The sequence below is a fragment of the Colobus angolensis genome, unplaced genomic scaffold, assembly GCF_000951035.1.
Source record: "Colobus angolensis palliatus isolate OR3802 unplaced genomic scaffold, Cang.pa_1.0 Scaffold78, whole genome shotgun sequence".
Classification (NCBI taxonomy): domain Eukaryota; kingdom Metazoa; phylum Chordata; class Mammalia; order Primates; family Cercopithecidae; genus Colobus; species Colobus angolensis.
This window is the reverse complement of record NW_012121598.1, coordinates 9,751,250-9,773,278: the sequence shown is the minus strand read 5'-3', so window position 1 is coordinate 9,773,278 and position 22,029 is coordinate 9,751,250. Positions and strand designations below refer to the sequence as shown.

Genomic DNA, 22,029 nt, shown 5'->3' with positions numbered 1-22,029 from the left:
AGGAAAAGTTGTAATGTGAACAATCACATCAGTCATAGATGACACTCAGATTTTATTACCAAGAAGCCCAAATGTTTTGAGAGTTACTAGTTTTATGAATTTTAGAGCATCTGTTGAGTGAGTTTCTTTGAAGCTTATATAATAGATGCAACAACAATATTTAGATGCTATTGAATATGTATGTAGAGCTTGCCAGCTGGTAATTGTTTCGTGACTAAAATATTATGAGCATAATCAAATAGCTAAAGATGGACATATATTTCCTCTTTTGGAACTTTCTGGGGATTTGCCAACACACAAAAAACATATTTGAGGCAAAACGGTGACCAGTGAAAGCAATTATCCAAGAGGATGCTAATTTTACAATGGGGAAAAGACAAGCTTGTTACCAGACATGCCAAATTGGTGAATGCATATGCACATAAACTAAATAATCTCATTATAGGCAGCCAACAGAGAAAAGCAAATTTCAAATTTTGCAGGCTACGGACTAACAGGGTCAGTGTTAATATTTAAAATCAGTAGCTTAAATAAAAATATTTTGTTATGCATTTATTGCTTATAATTTTTTCATTAAAATTAATGCAATAACTGCATAGCAAAAATGTATTTTTTCTATTCATTTTTTAAAATTTCTTTTTCTTTTTATTTTCTTAATTTTACTTTAAGTTCTGATATACATGTGCAGAATGTTCAGGTTTGTTACATAGGTATACATGTGCCATGGTGGTTTGCTGCACCCATCAACCCTTCATCTAGGTTTTGAGCCCCACATGCATTAAGTCTTTGTCCTAAGACTCTCCTTCCTCTTATGTCTGTTCATATCCTTTGCCCACTTTTTTATTTTGTTTTTGTTTTTTTTCTTGTACATTTATTTAAGTTCCTTGTAGATTCTGGATATTAGCCCTTTGTCAGATGGATAGATTGCAAAAGTTTTCTCCCATTCTGTAGGCTGGCTGTTTACTCTGATGATAGTTTTTAATTTTTATTTATTATTTTCTAAATCTATTATAAGTTCTGGTCTACATGTGCAGAACGTGCAGGTTTGTTACATAGGTATACATGTGTCATGGTGGTTTGCTGCACCCATTGATCAGTCATCTATGTTAGGTATTTCTCCTAATGTTATCCTTCCCCTAGTCACCTACCCACTGAGAGGCCCCAGTGTGAGATGTTCCCCTCCCTGTGTTCATGTGTTCTCATTGTTCACCTCCCACTTACAAGTGAGAACATGTGGTGTTTAGCTTTCTGTTCTTGTGTTAGTTTGCTGAGAAGGATAGTTTCCAGCGTCATCTATGTCCCTGCAAAGGACATAGCTCATCCTTTTTTATGGCTGCATAGTATTCTATGGTGTATATGTGCCACACTTTCTTTATCCAGTTTATCTGATGGGGATTTGGGTTGGTTCCAAGTCTTTGCTATTGTGAACAGTGCTGAAATAAACATATTATGTGTGCATGCGTCTTTGTAATAGAATGATTTATAATCCTTTGTGTATATATCCAGTAATGGGATTGCTGGGTCAAATGGTATTTCTGGTTCTAGATCCTTGAAGAATCACCACACTGTCTTCCACTCTGGTTGAACTGATTTAAACTCCCACCAACAGTGTAAAAGCATTCCGATTTTTCCACATCTATGCCAGCATCTGTTGTTTCCTGACTTTTTAATGATTGTCATTCTAACTGGTGTGAGATGGTATCTCATTGTGGTTTTGATTTCATTTCTCTAATGAACAGTGATGATGAGCTTTTTTTCATGTGTTTGTTGGATGCATAAATGCCTTATTTTTAGAAATATCTGTTAATATCCTTTGCCCACTTTTTGATGGGGTTGTTTATTCTTGTAAATTTGTTTAAGTACTTGTGGATTCTGGATATTAGCCCTTTGTCAGATGGATAGATTGCAAAAAATTTCTCCCATTTTGTAGGTTGTCTGTTCTCTCTGATGATAGTTTATTTTGCTGTGCAGAAGCTCTTTAGTTTAATTAGATCCCATTTGTCAATTTTGGCTTTTGTTGTCATTGTTTTTGGTGTTTTAGTCATGAAGTCTTTGCCCATGCCTATGTCTTGAATGGTATTGCCTACGTTTTCTTCTAGGGTTTTCATGGTTTTAGGTTTTATGGTTAAGTGTTTAGTCCATCGTGAGTTAATTTTTGTGTAGGGTGTACGGAAGAGGTCTAGTTTCTGTTTTCTGCATATGGCTAGCCAGTTTTCCCAACATCATTTATTAAATAGGGAATCCTTGCCCCATTGCTTCTTTTTGTCACTTTGTTGAAGATCAGATGATTGTAGATGTGTGGTGTTATTTCTGAGGTCTCTCTTCTGTTCCATTGGTCTATACATCTGGTTTGGTGCCAGTACCATGCTGTTTTGGTTACTATAGCCTTGTAGTATAGTTTGATGTCAGGTAGCGTGATGCCTCCAGCTTTGTTTTTTGCTTAGGATTGTCTTGCCTATATGGGCTCCTTTTTTGTTCCATATGAAATTTAAGGTAGTTTTTTTCTAATTCTGTGAAGAAAGTCAATGGTAGCTGATGGGGATAACATTGAATCTATAAATTACTTTGGGCAGTATGGCCATTTTCATGATATTGATTCTTCGTATCCATAAGCATGATATTTATTTCCATTTGTTTGTGTCCTGTCTTATTTCCTTGAGCAGTGGTTTGTAGTTGTCCTTGAAGAGGTCCTTCATGTCCCTTGTATTTTTATTACTAGGTATTTTATTCTCTGTGTAGCAATTGTGAATAGGAGTTCACTCATGACTTGGCTCTCTACTTATCTATTATTGGTGTATAGGAATACTTCTGATTTTTGCACATCGATTTTGTATCCTGAGACTTCACTGAAGTTGCTTAATGGGTTTTCTAAATATGCAATCATGTCATCTGCAAACAGAGACAACTTGACTTTCTCTCTTCTATTTGAGTATCCTTCATTTCTTTCTCTTACCTGATTGCCCTGGTCAGAACTTCCAATACTATGTTGAATAAAAGTGGTGAGAGAGGGCATTCTTGCCTTGTGCCAGTTTTCAAAGGGAATGTTTCCAGGTTTTACCCATTCAGTATGATATTGCCTATAAGTTTGTCATAAATAGTTCTTATTATTTTGATATATGTTCCATCAATACCTAGTTTATTGAGAGTTTTTAGCATGAAGGGATGTTGAATTTTATTGAAGGCCTTTTCTGCATCTATTGAGATAATCATGTGGTTTTTGTCATTGGTTCTGTTTATGTGATGGATTATGTTCTTTGATTTGTGTATGTTGAACCAGCCTTGCATCTCAGGGATGAAGCTGACTTGATCGTGGTGGATAAGTTTGTTGATGTGCTGCTGGATTTGGTTTCAGTACTTCATTGAAGATTTTTGCAAAGATGTTCGTCAGGGATATTGTCCTGAAATTTTCTTTTTTCATTGTGTCTCTGGCAGATTTTGGTATCAGGATGATGCTGGCCTCATAAAAGAGTTAGGAAGGAATCTCTCTTTTTCTATCGTTTAGAATAGTTTTAGAAGGAATGGTACCATCTCCTCTTTGTATCTCTGGTAGAGTTCTGCTGTGACTCCATCTGGTCCCGGGCTTTTTTTGGTTGGCAGGCTATGCTTCAATTTCATAACTTGTTATTAGTCTCTTCAGGGATTCACTTTCTTCCTGGTTTAGTCTTGGAAGGATGTATGTGTTAATGAATGTATCCATTTCTTTTAGACTTTCTAGTTTATTTGCGTAGAGGTGTTTATAGTATTCTCTGATGGTAGTTTATATTTCTGTGAGATCAGTGGTGATATCCCCTTTCTCATTTTTTATTTTGTCTATTTGATTATTCTCTCTTTTCTTCTTCATTCGTCTGGCTAGCAGTCTGTCTATTTTGTTAATCTTTTCAAAAAACCAGCTCTTGGATTCATTTTTTTTTGAAGTGTTTTTCATGTCTCTATGTCCTTCAGTTCTGTTCTGATCTTAGTTATTTCTTGTCTTCTGCTAGCTTTTGAATGTGTTTGCTCTTATTTGTCTAGTTCTTTTAATTTTGATGTTAGGGTGTCGATTTTGATCTTTCCCACTTTCTGATGTGGGGACTTAGTGCTATAAATTTCCCTCTACACGCTGCTTTAGCTGTGTCCCAGAGATTCTGGTACTTTGTGTCTTTGTTCTTATTGGTTTCAAATAAATTATTTCTGCCTTAATTTTGTAATTTACCCAGTAGTCGTTCAGGAGCAGGTTGTTCAGTTTCCAGGTAGCTGTGAGGTTTTGAGTGAGTTTCTTAATCCTGAGTTCTAATTTGATTGCACTATGCCTTTTCAACTGGTTAAATTCTGCTTGTTTGTGAAATCTTGGCACAAAAATCACTTCCTCATGGAACACTTTTCTGAATCATCTGACAAAATCCCCCTCTCAAATGTTTTTCTAACACCACACACTCATTTTTTCTAACAGGTATCACAGTCGCTCTTACTTAAATAAGCTAGAATAATTGTTAAATATCTATCTCCCTGACAAGACTATGGACTCTATTAGGGCAGAGATTCTATGTCTTTATTGTCTCAAGTACTTAGCACAGTGCCTGACACAGAGTATCTATTTAAATATTAGCTGATTAAATGGTCAAATGAGTAACATTTTTGTGGTTGTTAGAAATGTATTTAAATATAAATACATAGAAGTCACACCTTTTAAAACTGTTTATTTTATTGATACATAATAGATGTACATGTTTTCAGGGTACATGTGCTAACCTGATACATTCACATAATCAAATTAGGGTAATTAGAATATCTATCACCTTAATATTTATCTTTTAGTTACTCTAGGAATATGTCAATTATTTTCTCCTAGCTATTTTGAAATGTAAAATTGATTAATGTTATCTCTAGAAAGAATCTGTGCAGTAGATTTTTAAAATGATCTTAGAAAATGACTATCTGATACTTCCAAGTATTATAGCTACAGAGACCATATGGTCTAATTCTCTGAGCTTGTGCTTATTGCACATATGATTTTCCACTTTATACAGAAGATTTTTACCAAAGAAAGTAATTTAAAGAATGTAAAACCAACAGTCTTCAAAAGTACATCCTCAGTTGCAATTAATTCATACTACATAGACTGCAGCACATATTAACTTTAAGTAGATCTGTTTTATAAAAGTTGGATTTTGCAAGAATAGTGAAACAATAAAAATATCTGACATCAAATTTTAGAGTTTAAAATAGATAAAACCAGATGGACGTACACTCTAATATACTAGTATGTACTGACAATATATGATATTGCATATTAGATACCCTATTAGACATTCCAAATATTTAGCCATTAATGGAAAAAGGAGCTAAGTTCTCAGAACTACTGTGAAGACACAGAAAAAGTATTGGCTCTCTAGGCAGAAAATAAAAAAAGGTTGTTATTCAGAAAGGTAAAGTTGGCTGAGGTGATCCCCCAATATGGCGAAACAATATTTGAGAAGATCTAAGATTTAAAATTGTTAATTATTCCAGGAAATTTACTCATGTTATAAACCTGAATTTCTGCTTTATACATTAAATTTCTTGGATATATAATTTAACAAATGCAAACGTTCACAAAATAAATCCCCAAGTCCAGTACTCTGTCAGCAATAATCATTCTGAATATTCTTCATTGAGTAGTGACTTAACAAATTATTGTGTTTGCAGGGGCAGTAGGAAGTAAAAAGTGTTAATGTAACTGCTTTGGGTGCTACCATCTTCTGCCTAGGTTTTCTCTAAAGAGAAGTTGCAACATAGTTCATGACATCTGAAATTTCCCGTGGGAAGACTTGGATCACTAAGGAGGCAAGATTTGTTCAAACCCACTCACCAACTGTTCCCTCAGTTACATTAGCTATTTAAATATTGTTGCCAAATGCCAGAACCTCTCAGTGGAATAACTGAATGAAAGACCTCCATTTCCCAGAAAGCTCATTCTAGTTCTTGAAATTCCTGAGATAGTATTTAGTGCAGTGCAAACAAAATGTGTTTTAAATTCTCATGCAAAATTTTATTCAGTTAGTGGAAATTTAAACAAGATAAAACAAGACAAGATAACTCCTTTAACAGCAATAGTATAGAAAATGTAATTTGACAAGTTGTTTAACCTCTGTGTACCTTAATTTCTATTAATATTTAATGCTGATTTACCTTATACGGTGTTGAGAAGCTTAATAGGCTAATGAGTTTGAGCAATTAACATATTAAAAAAGTCTAAACCTTCAGTGTGATAAGAAAGCAAAAAACGTCCAAACGTATAAATGAAAGGCAAAATTCAATATGAAAGAAGCATGAAAAGACTAGTGGTAAAATAATTTTGGATTTCTTTACAATGATCACAAATTTTTCCAAAATTTTCATAGCTGATATCAGTTGGGCTTGGTCATCAAGCAGTAACCAAGATTCTAGAGACACTTTCATAATTTGAAGAGTAAAAAACTAAATATAAAAATGCTTTATCACCGTAAGTTAAGTGGTCTAAGAATTGATAAAGCACAACTTAAAAAAATAGACTGGTTTATTTTTTCTTATTCACAAAAATCTGAATATAGAATCTGAAATTTTCACTTATCAAACATGTCAACATACTATTAGATTAGAGGTTGTCTTAGGGTTAAATTAAAAAATGCTGAATGTATAGAATACTGTAAAAAATAAGCAATAGTTACATAAACATTTGTTCCCATGTTCCTACCCTCAAATTGGCATATTATTTTGGAAATAAAGTGTTTTAGTTACAAGTGTGCATTTTGATGTATCATATGCATTTTTAACTATAAAAGATAAAATACCATTAAAATTCAGTTTTATTCTCCAAATCAAATCACTTAAATTTTTATCCAGAACTATATCACTTTTTACTTTCTGTTACTTACTCCCAGAGTGACTTGACATAGATCTCCTTAGGCAAATAGAAACAAATTAAAGGAATAGCAAAATGGCAATGCTGTCATTACACTGCCTTCAAAGTGTCAATATCAAATTCCCATGGAGATAAATAATAAAAATTAGTAAACGATAAAATCTGAATGTACTTTGCATCGAATTCAATTAAGAAAAAATCTAATTAAAATTACAAGTGATTAACTATTCACAAATAGCAACACCTATTTATAATGGAAATATCCACCTCTATTATGCTATACATGAAAGAATTTGATTAAAGAAATGATGGGAGAAATACCAGTTATAGTTAATATGTTAAGGCTAAATATAGCTATATGTTTATTTACTGCCTTTTATTATTTGTAGGAAATAACTGTTGTGATTTGAGAAAATTATGGATAATCTGATAATGTTAGAGATCATTATACTTTTTAAAAGGTAAAGACATGGAAAATATAGGAAGTTCATAAAAGAATAATGCTTTAACTTGTCCTCAGAAATTTCTGTATTACTCTTTAAATCATAATAATTAAAAACATTTGAATAAAACTTTCACTTATAAATTACTTTTTATTGAGATAATGATTTATATATCATAAAGTTTACTCATTTAAAGTCTACAGTTCAATGAGGGGGAAAGACAGAGAGTGACTGCTAATGGGTACAGAGGTTCTTTTTGCAGTGATGAAAATGTTATAAATTTAAATTATAATAGTGATTGCATAACCCTATAAATATAATGAAGCATTTTGAGCATTGTTTTCTTTCATCTCTACAAAATCCTTTATAAGCCTAGACTCTAGAGAAGAATAGCATTCACATGCAAGAAACTTTAAGGAATTACACAATATATGGGAAATACTGGACCAGATTGTGGGCAGAGGGGAAGAGAGAGAAGCACGTGAGGAACAGCTGTAAAGAAAGAGGCAGAAATTCTTCAGTGCTTGATCAACCACCAGTCTGAGAAGGGGTGGGGCAGGAGGCAGGGAGCACCATGGGATAGTACAAGCATATTTGCAATCTATCAGCATTTGGGGAAGCAAACAAGGGATCCAAGGGCACACTCTCTGGGTATTCTGCAGCTGTGCTTACTCATAGCCACTTTAGATCTAGCAAAGAGAGCATACCAGGAACCTAATCTGAGGAATTTACTCATGCAACATGTGTTATGTACCTACCTCCCACAAGACAGATGCTTTTCTAGATGCTAGGGTTATAACAGTAGACAACATAGAAAAGTCCCTTTCATAGAGCTTACAGTCTAAGGTGGGAAATAGGCAATAAACAAATAAGCTTATCAGTGGGTGATAGATTGGGGGTGGCTCTACTTTCCTATTTTATAAAGTAGTAAGGACTTCCTTATCAGAGACCTGAAGTGGATATTCACGAAAAGAGTATTCCAAGTAGAGGGAACAGATATGCAGACAACCTGAGGGACAGGTTTGTATGATGTGATTGGGGAAGGACAAAGAGTTCAGAGTGATTGTCGCAAAGGGAAGTGCTGGGAGTCATAGGAGATGAGCTGAGAGAGAGGGCCTCCAACAACAATGCAGGGCCTTCCAGTTCAGGGTAAAGACTGGATTTCATTCTGTGTGTGATAAGGGTCATGAGCAGAAGAGAGACATGATTTGATTTTTGTCAGATCAAAACAAAGAAACAGTAGAAAGATGTTTTTAGAATTAAAGAGATATCTGAGTCTACCAATTTTAAGCACTCAAGGAGTACCAGGCACAATTAACAAGGAAAGAAACCCTTCAGTTTATTTTCAACCTTGAAATAAATAAAAAGTATTATTCACATCTAGGCTGAAACAAAACAGAACAGGCTGTGTTCAAAGAAGAAAATTATTCTGGTCTTATAATTCTTTGCTATAACCCTATATACCAAAAGACAATGAAAAACTATCCACAGGGTTCTGAGAGAAAATAGGTATCACCTAAGAATTGTATACTTAGCCACACTGTCTTTCAAGCACAACAGAGGTAGTTTCAGACATGCAGGGACTTACAATGTTATAATACATGAACATCTCCCTTCAAAAAAATGACCTGGAGACATAGGCTGACCAAATAACTAAGTCAAGAACATGTATGACTATAAAAAGAAAAGTTATCAATAGTAAAATATAATAAGCTACAATTTCTTTCACAAAATGTATTTTGGTTAATTATTATATAAAAATTAAAGTTATAAATGTTTTATATAAAATTATATTAAATGTGTGAAAAGCAAATATGTAGGTATATACATAATTTCTGGATAAATGCACTGGGTAATTTTGAAGTTCTTTGTGCTTTGCATTTTTCAATTTTTTTTAAGTTTTTAAATCAGAAAAATAATATACTGTTTTAGTCTATTTTCATGCTGCTGATAAAGACATACCCGAGACTGGGAAGAAAAAAAAGAGGCTTAATTGGACTGATAGTTTCACATAGCTGAGGAAAGACTTAGAATCATGGTGGAAAGAGAAAGGCACTTCTTACATGGTGGCAGCAAGAGAAAATGAGGAATAAGCAAAAGTGGAAACCTCTGATAAACCCATCAGATCTCATGAGACTTATTCACTACCATGAAAATAGCATGGGAAAAAATGCCCCCGTGATTCAATTATCTCTCCTTGGCTCCTTCTCACAACACATGGGAATTCTGGGAGACACCATTCGAGTCGAGGTTTCAGTGGGGAGACAGCAAAACCGTATCATATACATTTTCAACAGTAAAGGAAGAAATTATTAGGTCATATTATCCTCTGGTATTTAGTAAAATGTTATGCTTTATATATTCTAAGAGTAGAAAAATTGAATTTGTAGGTCATTAATGAAACATATAGATTCTTAATTTAGATATAGCTTTAGAATATATCTAGCTGAATGGTTAACTCAGGTTTTAGCACTTAATTCTTCATTCAAGTGAAGATTAATTATCATTATCACCAAAGCTAATATTTGAGCACTTATTACTATGTACCAAGAAATTCTCTAACCAATTTGCCTATAGCACCTAATTTAATCCTCACAACAATATGATTTTTCAGAAGAAGAAATTGATGTATAGAGTTGACAGAACAATTGCTCTGTGTTGCATGGCGGGTAAGTAATGGAGACAGATTTTTGTACTCATCCTGTCTGTCTAAAGCCAATGTCTTTGAGGCTAAACAACACTCCATGGTAGGTGGCCTTTAAAATAATCCCAGAGAATCTCCACTTCCTACTGTTTACCCCCCTGGGGTAGTCCCCTTCCCTTGAACATAGACTTGACCTAATGACTTGCTTCTAATGACTAAAATACAACAAAAGTTATGAGTTCTCACTTCTGTGATTGAGTTACAAGATATTACAAATTTTTTGTTGTTTTCAGACTCTTCTGGTTTCTTTGCTTGCATACTTTGTAAAGCAAGACACCATGTTGGAGGGGTCTACTTGTGAAGAAACTGAAGGTGGCCACAGGCCAAATGCCAAGGAAGAAGTGAGGCCATCAGTGTGATAACTTTTGAGAAACTGAACTCTGTCAACAACCATACGAGATAATATTGAAGCAAATCCTTCACCAGTTGAACTTTCAGATGAGGCCAAGTCCCGTATGACACTCATTTCAGCCTTGTAAGACAATCTAGGACAGAGGACCCAGCGAAATCATGCCCAGATTACTGAATATGAATATGTTCTGTTAAATGACAAAGAAGAATTAAGGTTTCAGTTGGAATTAAGTTTGCTAATCAGCTGACTTTAAGATAAAAGATTATGCTGGATTTCTAGTTCTGCTCAATGTAATCAACAGGATATGTAAATGTGGAAGAGGGAGGCAGAAGAGTCAGTGTTAGAGTCATGAGAAAAATACTTGGATATTGCTGACATAGAATTTCGAAGATGGCCACAGTCATGAAATGTGGGAAGCCTCTAGAAGCTTGTGAGAGATAGGAAAATGGATTTTCTCCTATAGTCTCCAGAAAGAAAGGCTGTCTGCCAACAACTTGATTTAGCCCAATGAAACCCACATCAGACTTCCTGACCTACAAAAGTCTCTAAGATTATATATTTGTATTTGCGTTGTTTTATGCACTAACTTTGGGGATAATTTGTGGCATAGATGACTAATAAACATACTATGTCAAACAGAGGAAAAATTAGCTGGCCAGTAGTCATTCTTCTCTGAACCTTAGCTACCACCATAGCAGTCCCTGAAGTTTTAACTTAGTGTTCCATACAACACAGTGTGAAGACCACTGATCTAGACTAACTTCTCAGGAGGTGAATACATTTCTTTGAATAGTATCACTAAGAGCGACTACAATAATTGAGAAAGGAATCACTTAATTCTAGGTGTCATTTGCCTTTGAGTCTATTAGTAAGATCTCTCATGCCTGGTTGTCCATGTAAGGTTTTCTTATATAGAACAAAGCATGAAAATTCTTTAGCCTCATAACTTGGGTTATGATTCACCTGTACTGTGAATTCTTCTATTTGCAAACCACTTACTACTGGTTGCCTCCCTTCATTGTAGAATCTTCTCTTGTAGCCCCATCCTACCAACCCAGGTCCAGTTTTTATCCTTTTACTTACTGCTTTTGTATTTTACCAATAAGCCAGAGCAGTGATTTGGGGTCATGGTGTCATTTAACTCTGCCATCTACATAGTGAATTGTGAGTTTTTACTCATTATAATGTGTTTCTACTCATTCTAGGGATGGTACTAAGGTTTACAAATTATTTATTTATTCTTGAAAAAGAATAAACTATATCCTAATGTCACTCATACTCTTTCACATGCTGAAGTCCCTGGCAGGCCAGAAAGGCCTGGAGTTTCTTGCAGCACATGGCATTGTATACATAGCATGTCAGCCTTGGCTCGTCGGGACACATTTTGAAGTTAAGATCAGCGTTTTGGAGCATTCCTAAAGAATCCTTCCAATGGCAAGCAATACAGAGTGCACTGAAGTTTCTTGGAGAGACGCAGAGAGGGTGACCAGCACAGAGCACAGCACAATACACTCATTTCCCCAAGAAACATTTTTGTTTTCTCTCCAAGATGTTCTCCATGCTCCAATCTGCTCCTGTCCTTTCCAGCCAGCAGACTGTCAATAGGTCTAGCCTATATCTTCCTCTCCTACTTAGATTCTAAAAATGCCATTTTCTTGACCCTAATTCTATTGCTTTCTGCCAAATTGAATACCCCATTGATACAGGATTAATATGTGTCTGAAGTTACTCACCAAAAACCATTCACAGGTATTTTCTTGATAGCATAACACACATGTGAATGTTATCTATAATGCTTGAAAAGGTTTGATCTAAAGCATAAATGGGCTTTAGCCAAGTCCTTTCCCCTTCTCCTCAAGTTGCAGCCATGTCGCACTTACAACAAACATGTATAATTGACAGTCACCCCAAGAGAACCAATACGAGGTCATTTCTTCAGAGCTTTCCCTGGAAGATTTCCAAATAAAAACAAAACAAAAAACATGGTTTCCTAAGCTTCTCATCAGGAGAAAGTTTCTGGAAAGCTGATTTTATGCCAATTGCTACTTCCTTCCCAAGTTTCTTTTGTTGCCAAAACGTTTTCACTGACTGAGTATCAACAGTCTCCAAACAAAGGCACAGATTTTTTTTACCAAAATATTACAAAAATAGTCACAGCTATTTTTTTCATTCGTAATATCTGCATATCTGCATGCATTGTTGGACTTGTGATTCATTTGATTTAATGAGGAGACAGCTAAATTTACAAGTTCCCCAATTCAAGTTCAAGTAGTTTAGATAATATTCATTTGTTCCTAAATAATTTTATCCTCTTTATTATCTACCATAGGTAGCAAGGCAGCAAGGAGCATCTAAGGCCATCACATGTAAATATTTCTGTTTCCTTCATAAAATGAACTTTTCTTAAACTAATTTTAACAATTGCTTTCAATTTACTATCTCTCAAAAAAAATTTTAAAAACCACTAATAAGGAAGAAAAATCTAAGCAAGTTTTCATCACTTTATCTTTTCTTTTTTCTCCTATCTCTTCCCAGATGGTACATGGCTGAAAAACTAATAGCAAGAAAATGATAGAAAAAAATATAAAGTTAAATATGTAATTCTCACATAAGTGAAAAACTACCATGTTATGATACTGACATATGCAAAATGCAATTAGCTCATTCCCTTGTTTTCAGCCAATACCAACTTTATTTTCTTGATTGAACTCTTACTGTATTTTTCCTCCTGGCACTAATGGCTTTCTATAGATTTTTATATTCAAATGCCGCATTCAAATACCTTGCCCAAGAGATGTGATCATTCACCAGGAATATCTTAATTTGTTTGAAGAGAAAACATTTTTATGCAGAAATATAACACTTTCTTTATGTATATTTAGAAATAAAGAGCTAGGTACACAAAGACAGGCCCTAAATTGTGTCACACTCCAAATATTGTTGGGGAAATTATCTATATGTCATATTATATTGGCAAATTTATCAACATAGAAATATATCTGACTATATCTAAAATATATATTTTGTGAGATTTAAGGTGGCATAATATATTTTTAAAATACTCAATTATTTTTTGAATAGGAATATTCAATTTTAAATGAAATTACAAAGTTTCATACTCTATGAAGCTTATTTTTAAAAGCAGTGTTGTTAAACTGCTAGCTTCAACCTCTCAGTGGGTCATAACATCAATTTAGAGGGTTATGACCAGAATTTAAATATATATACATAAATTATATGCATATATATATACATAAATTGTATGCTATATATTATAAACATGTAATATCTTCATATATATACAGATACATATATAAAATGTACATTCACACCTATGAAGAAATAAAATTTCAGAATTTGTTATCTTTATCATGATGTTTATGTTTCATGAAGTTTTTGTTTTGGTTGTGTGTGTGTGTGTGTGTGTGTGTGTATGTGTGTGTGTGTATACTATATTGCTGCAAAAGTGTATTTTCTTTTTGCTTTGGATTGTGACCAAAACATGTACAAACAGAAAAAAGGAAAAGCCATCAAAAACAGAAAAAAAGTAGTAAAGAAGTGAACAAATAACCAGGCTAAATAATATGATTCAGATATAATAACTGTTTGGGGGAGAAAAAAGAGTTGGAGATGTTTGGGAGTGTTGTGAGGGATGGGATGGTCAGGGTAGGGTTGTGAAGGAAGGTGACCATGAAATGAGACTTGAAGAATGGAAAGGAGCCCTCTATGAAGAGAAGGGAAACAGCTTCATAGGCAGAGAAGCAAGCAAATATGAATGCCTTGGTGTGGGAACACATTTGTCTCAGCTAAGGAAGAGTCATAAGGACAGTGTGGCTACATTTGAGTGAGAGGAAACTGAATAGGTAAAGTTGGAAAGATGAGTAGAACCCAGACTACATGCTACATTATAAGCCATAGTAAAAATAATGGATTTTGGTCAATTGAAAGAAGAAGCCTTTGGAAACTTTTATATACCAGGGAATGTCTTGATGTAATCTAAGTGTGTGAAAGTCAATCAGAATGTTACGAGCTAATGGATCATAAGAAAGCAAGAGTGGAAATGTGCAAACTACTTAGAGGGCTATTATAGGTATCAAAGTGAAGGGGTTCTGCAGCTAGAACTAGTTGGAGGTAGTAGAGATGGAGCGAAGTGTGAGAGCCAAATATGCTTTGGAGGTAGAACAGGTAAGTATTTACGGATTTGTCTATGTCAAGTGTCTGGAGATGGTGATAGAGTAAGAGAAATAAGGAATCAAAGATAATGTCTGATAATCCACAAATAGTAACATATTTTGCTTAATAAAAAAAGACCAAGAGAGGAAGAGGATGTGGGTGAGAAGGTTGTACTTCTAGATTTACTTTAAACATTTAAATTAGAGATGTCTAACGCACATGCTTTTCATCCATATCACTGATTAAATCTTATATGTTTATTTGTGTAATTATTTGCTTATTGTAAAGTAAAAGGTTTCTCAAGGCAGGGATCATGCCTGTTGTGTTGCATTGAGCCTCGCTAGCATAATGTCTGGCACAGAGCAAGCATTCTGGAGATTCCTTGAATACACAATCTATAAGTGTTTGCATTAATGAAAAAGTAAATGAATATTTGTGATTAATTTTCCTTTGGTGATCATTTTTTACCAAATAAACCAAGTTTTAACAGAATATAGTTTCTATTTCCATAAGGATGAGCCAAGAACAATGAGATGTCTACAAAGAACCATGAAGATGGGTTCATTTACCAGTTAAATCACCTGCTTCCACAAGCGGTTTTCTAGTGCAGTGGTTCTCAACTTTGGTGCACATTAGGTGCAACTGGAAGTTTTGTTAAAACAGGAATTGCTGGGCCCTATTCTCAGGATGTCTGATTAGGTAGATGTGGGGTGGGGCCCAAGAATTTGCATTTCCACCAACTGCCCAGCTGATGCTGTTGGTCCAGGGATAATCACTGCTCTAGCAAGCAAAAGTTTTGAACCTGGGGTTCACGAATCCTTGGAAGAAGTCAATGATTGGGCTATAGGGCATTTGTATACATATATTTGAGAGAATATACGCAGAGTTTTGATGTGTAGGCTATTTAGCATTTTTCTAGTAATACAGTCTACATATTTTACCGGATTTTCAAAGAAGGCCTCCAAAATGTAATTAACATTACGAATAACGGTACTCAATCATGAATACATCAATCTAGTATGAATACATACTAGAACCACCAGGAATCTTGGCTCTTCCATTCAATTGCAATGTAATTTCAGGCAAAATAACCTCTCTAAAAGGGGAATAATGATAGTATTTATTTCATAGGCTTGTTGTGGGAATCAAATAAGTTAATATTTGTAAATCATTTAAACCAGTACGTAGCAAGTGCTAAATAGGCAATTGCTAAATAAGATTAAAAATCTGGGTGTGTTTCAAAAGGCTGAGGCTCCACCCCTGGTGATTCTAATGTATAGTCAGTGTTGAAAACCACTGTTCTGAAATGAAGAGAGCACAATAGATCAATGAATGCCTTTCCTGAAAGTGTCTAGTTAATTTCTTTCCAGTGAACCAGAATTCCCTTACCAGAGGAGCTTGGCTAGGAAAACTAGAGAGGGCTAACAAGAACTTTAGCATCTCAGACAATAATCTATTTTTATAAAATTTCAAGAGTTATTTCTTGCTCACCTCATTTTCTTTTTGTTATGGGAAGAGCTGAGGGAAATGAAGCCAAAGGAAAAAAAAATGGTTTTATCCACATTGACTATTATTTTTTTTTAAAATCATCACAAACAAAATCCTTACCTAAAATAAGAATATGCTAATATTATATAGAAATGATCAGAGAAGCAAATGCTAATTCTGCTAGCCAGGCTTCAAGATGACACCTGTGATCCTTGACTTTTAGAGTTCATATCCTTGTATATTCTCTCCCACGCTGAACAAGCTGAACTGTGTGACCAATGAGATATTGTAGAAGTGACTGAGTGTGGCTTCACAGTATAGATAATAAAGATGGCAGCTTCTGCCTTTTCTCTTGCATTGTCCACTTTGGGAAAAGCTAGCAGCTGTATCTTGGAGATGATCAAGGAGTTTGTGGAGAGGTCCATGCTGAGAACAACTGAGGTCTCTTGCTGACAGCCTGCAACTACTCAACAGCCATGTGAGTATGTCACCTAGGAAAGCAATCCCCCAGCCCGACAGTTCTTCAACAACAGCAGCTACTTATGTATGTTGCCAGGCACTATATTTTGGGATAACTCATTATATCATAATAGGTAACTGACACACTAACGCTAAACCTTATACTTTTTAGGTATCCAAGCTGAGAGTTTCTCTTTTACTATTTTGGTGCTACTGCAGGGTATCTGTTCATTTTATTCTTTTCTGACTCCTTAAGCCTACCAAAAATAATTAGCTACTAAAACAATTAACTAGAAAAGTGGGTATGTTGTACAAGGGAGAGAGAAAGATAACCCAGTCTCAGCCTTATAGTCTCCTGAGGCCTCACATATGAGAGAAACAAAACAGTTGTCGCACTTGAGTGAGTACCAAGGTCAACAGTGAGAGACCAGCTGTATCCATGACAACACGGACTCTAAATTGAGTTAACAAGAAATTTAAATTCTAATACCATCTCAAACGAAAAATGTGAGGAAGCTCAGTGTTTTCTAGGAACAGAGATGACCAGGTAACTTAACTAAATCCTTGAATGTCAGTGTCCACTGTTCCTTATTTCAAAACCAAAGAGTCAAAATTATATGAGATAAAACTAGAATCTTAGAGTTTGAGTTCAGTCAGGGATAAAATAACCATCAAGACCTTGTGTTCTATTTATATAGTGACCATGTACTAATTAAAAATATCTAAACAGGTAAAGCTCCATATCCTGATTCTAATACCAGCTCAGTGGGCTTTTGAAAACGCATTTCCATTTACGTGAGATTCTGCTAGAGTTCACCATTGTATAACAGAAAGACAGACTTAAAAGTTACGGAATTTATTAGCCATTGAACTTCTAATAATATCAGAACACACAGCTGTGTGTTCAACAAATAGATTTGCCTATACTACAAGAGGGACCACATTCATAGCCTGAGAAGTTAGTGTAGCCCTGTTCTTACCATTTGATTACATTTTAAGTTGGACCAGAGAAAGTGGCTGACCAGTTAATTACATACATTCTCTGAAGTATTCATCTCTATCAAAAGAGCATGGTATATTACTCAGGTAAACACATTTTAATTACCTTTTACTGAAATAGATAACGAAGTGATTTAGATAGTCAAAGGTGTACCTGAATAATAGCATTACAAACACTCCTAGATGTCTATTTTTCTTCTGTTGTTTAGAAACCAAATATTTTAGTCAGCATGTTTCTAGATTAGGTATACAGAGCTCGCCTTCTCTATCTACTCCAGATATACAAAACAAGTAGTTTCAACTTAATTGCAAAGGAGGAGGGAGTGTGCGGGTTGGAAGGGAACTGCCAGTGGAGGAAACTGTGAAATGCACTTACTCTAAGTGTGAAAGAGGATCTGTGCTTCCAAGTTTAGATCAGTGGAATTAACACTGCTGCTTTCCTTCAATGTAAAGATGAAAGGAGGCAAGAATCTCCTAAATCTCTGAGATGTATGTTTAGAGGTCAAAAGCAGATGCTAACAAGTTTCATTTCTTGCTTCCATTTTATTGTCTTTTATGTTTATTCCCACATGGCCACTTCCAGCTCATCAGTGTATGTGGGTGGGATATATTTGCCAACCCCTACCATCCCAGTTTTTAATTATAATGTGTTTATTTCCTTATTTTGATTTCAGATCTTTTGGAAGGGATAACCACGATGCCCCAAATACTTTAGTGTGTTTAACTTCTTGGAAAGCCCTGATTGCACCAGGTACTTATAAGATATAGATAAAGAAGGGGCAGGGCAGACAGGATGTGGGAAGAAACCCACAGAACAAGCAAGCAGAAGAAGGTGAGGCTGAAACACATTTGTCCACTTTGGTCTTGCCCTGCTTCTCAACGTCTATTCTCCCTGATCTCCATTTCCCCACTAAAATGACATAGGGGATTAAATGGAATATTTTTAGACTTTGTATTAGACAGCCTGACAGCTGATTTTTATTAACCAGTCTGTGAAATCTGTTTGATGGCTAAAATGTGGCTTTATTTCATAAAAGCAGCATCTTGCCATATGTTCTATGGATTGTGTTTGCTAATGTAAAACAGATTGTTATATATTAGAAAGCCTTTGGGTAAGGATTGAGGCTAAAAGGCATTCTGATGAGCTAAAGCTTTACTATTCTGTTGTGCAAATATCAATATGGGCAATTAAACTGATGAACAATGTAACTTCGATATAGAAGGGACTAGAAAACAGCTACTTGGGAGGTTGGGGTAGGAGAATGGCTTGAATCAGGGAGTTGGAGGTTGCAGTGAGCCAAGATCACACCACCACACTCTAGCCTGGTGACAGAGCAAGACTCCATCTTGGAAAAAAAAATACAACTGCCTTGCTATAATATAAATGAAAATAATTCTGAATTATGTCGCTAATCTACACATATGTATTCATTTACACACTGCTTTAGTGCACCTTAGATTTTCATGCAACCATTATTTATTGAGCAACTACTACATGCCAGGCTTGTGTTAAGGACTGACACATGGTTAACATAGTTCTTTTTTTCAAAAAGCTCTAATCTCATATAATTGAAAATGTCACTAATAAGACTATCTATTCTACTAAAAAGCACTAAAACATTTTAATCTTCAAAATATATATGAAGTATGCTGAATCATAGTTAAATATGGAAAATATGGTTATGAAGAATTGTACATAAATCCTCAGTTAAATTTACTCTAAGACTTAGATTTAGAGTAAATTTTAAATTTACTCTAAAACTTAAATGGCAAAGTTAATTATCAACTTCCTATAACATTTGGCTTATACATTCTGATACAAAAAGGCATAAATGTTTCAAAATGCACTGAGTTTTGTTCTACTCAAACAAAAGGGGAGAACAATGAAACACAAAAGTGTTGAGCTCTTGGAATGTTCCCAAGGTTTCACAGCAAAAGACAGTCACAAATTGATGTCTCCTCTACTACCCTTTCCATTAATCCATTGAGTTGGGATTCCCTGGTAAAACTGGTAATTTATTGTTCAACAAGTAGTTATTGAGTAGCCTCTATTTTCTAGGCATCATTATAGGCAATGTAGATATGTTGGTAAAAGTCACAGACAAAAAAACTACATTGTGGTAAAAAAAAAAAAAGACACATAAGAAATCATCAAATCAACAAATAAACAAATAAAATTAGTTGTTATGCAGCAGATTAAAATAAAGTTATTCCTGGGAGCTACTACAGATAACGCTGTGAGGGAAATCTTCTCTGAGGAGGTGTTGTTAGCTGAGCCCTACATGGCTGCTCATGAAGATTGGTGGGAAGAAAAATCCAGGCATCAGAGCCGCTTGCCAAAAAATCCCTCATGCGGGAGTAAACTTTTATTGTGGTGAAGACAATAAAGGAATCAAAGATAACCCATATGTGCTTAAGTAATTGTGTAAATGGTGGTACCAATAACTGCTACAGGGAACAGCAGGGAAGAGTAGGTTCTGCCAGAAGAGATTAAGAATCTATATCGATGCTAAAAATTGTCAGATGCCTAATAGACTTTCAAGGAGGATGGGAGAATGCAGTGAATGCTATCTGAAAAAAAATTTATTTGCTCAGTGGACTGGTGGTTCCTGTTTGATTTAAGAGATAATTTTGGTGTCCCAAAGAGACAGTGAAAGCAGAGAGATGTAAAAGGATGTGGTTAGTAAGAGGCAAAGACGGAAGAGGTAGGAAGGGCTGGGTCATTAATAAACTGTAGAAGAAAAACTTCATTGCAAAGTAAGGAATTGTACCTCTGAGCAGTTCTGGTGTGATTTTAAAGATTAGATAAACCTCTCTATTTGTGAGTGGGAGAGGCTGACTTTATCAGAAAACTAGATGTTATGATCTATTGAGTACCTTTTTCTTCCAAATGAGAAAATGTTCCCTCTGCAACCTGGTACAGGCAAGCTATTAAACAGGAGCATGATAAACATGAACTCTGTAAAACCTGTCTTACTCTCGCAACCTGTTTTCCATATTGTAATCAAAATGATTTTCCTAAGTTGCAAATCTAAGTAAGACACGTACCTGCTGAAAATCCTTTATGGGACTTTGTTTTTCTCAGCAGAGTCAAACTCCTCACAATGGCCCGGAAGTCCCTGTCTGCTGGTCCCTGCTAATTTCTCCTGTCTTACTTCTTGCTACCTCTTTCTTGCTCATTGGGCCTACTGAGCTCTCTCTTCTCAAATGCACCTTGTGCTTTCTCTGATTGCTAGTTCTCTGTCCTACCAAAAGCTCTTCTTACTCCTACCTATCCTTTAGGTCTTTATCAAAGTTACATTTTCTTAGAGGAATTTCCCACAGTAAGCCTGCCTTGTGCCCTAGCCCCAGGTCTGATGTAGGTGCTTCTCCAGACATTCCGTCATCATTAGTCCTCACCACTCCATATTGCAACTGTTTGCATTCTTGTAGCCCTCTTCCATAATCTTGATGAGGGTGGGGACCAGGGCTATCTTGTTCACTGTTGCATCCCCTAGATCCAGTGTAACAATGGTCATTTAGTATCTATGGGCTCAACATATATTTACTGAATAAGTACAAATAAATTTTTCTACTAGGTTGTTAGTTTCTAGAGGACAGTAACCTGGTCTATGCTTCTATCTCTAACTGTCAACAGAATGTGGGTGCACAAAGATTATTTATAGAATTATTTAACTTAGAGCTGTATTTCTCTTTTTCTACATCGTATGATTTGTACTTATTCAGAGTGGAGTTTCGGGTAAAGACCTCTGCCATTGTTCTTGTGTAAACTTGGTAGAATTTTGACCCGCCTCCCCATGGATACTATTTCTAAGTCTATGCAGACAAATATCTGGACTAAACTACTCATCCACCTCCTCAATATGGCCTGTTTTGGTAAATGAACTACCATCAAGTATTCTTACATATGAGCATAATCCTATCAGTGAAATACTCTTATGATCTCAGAACTTAGACCATATAATTAAAGATGAATATACTTCTTTAGGGCTTTTTGCGTACTTTGAGACCTTATCTTTCTACCATATGGAAATAAGTTTTAGAACAAAATTGATCACAATAGTTAATGTTTTAATGTTTCAATTCTTAACATTTAAAGCCAAGAACACAAAATCACCATTTAACTCTAACATGTATGTGAATAAGTATAAATATTTATAATTACCTTCTAATGCATATTTCATATCCAGAGCAAAAAGAGTCCACATAATTTCAGCACTTATTTTTCCCATGTTCAGCTCTTGAGGAAACCTAAAACCAAACACATTTTATTAGTGTATGAAGAAGAATAACATGCCTCAAAATCAAAATACATCATTTTACACATATACCACAGTAGTTATTATATAGTCATAAACACTTTTATTTATGACATTTCTCTTTATGAACTTTCATAAGTAAAAAAAAAAGTTACACACTAGAGTTTAATGTTAAAAAGTTATTGAATGGTAAGAAAACAGACTTCATTACATCAGTGCCAAAGTAACGGTGACTGGGGCTGCCTGTGGATGTCTTGTGATGAGTGTTTGTGTCTCAAGAGCTCCTTTGGTTT

At 35.1% G+C, this 22,029-nt stretch overlaps 1 protein-coding gene across 1 annotated transcript in view; it reads right to left on the bottom strand.

The window, feature by feature from the left end:
* UNC13C (unc-13 homolog C (C. elegans)) overlaps window positions 1-22,029 on the bottom strand; it is a 408,420-nt gene that overhangs the window by 202,429 nt on the left and 183,962 nt on the right. Inside the window, exon 12 of the mRNA XM_011928645.1 lies at window positions 21,643-21,728. Within this exon, the coding sequence (XP_011784035.1) occupies window positions 21,643-21,728 (86 nt within the window). The remainder of the gene's footprint in view (window positions 1-21,642; window positions 21,729-22,029) is intronic.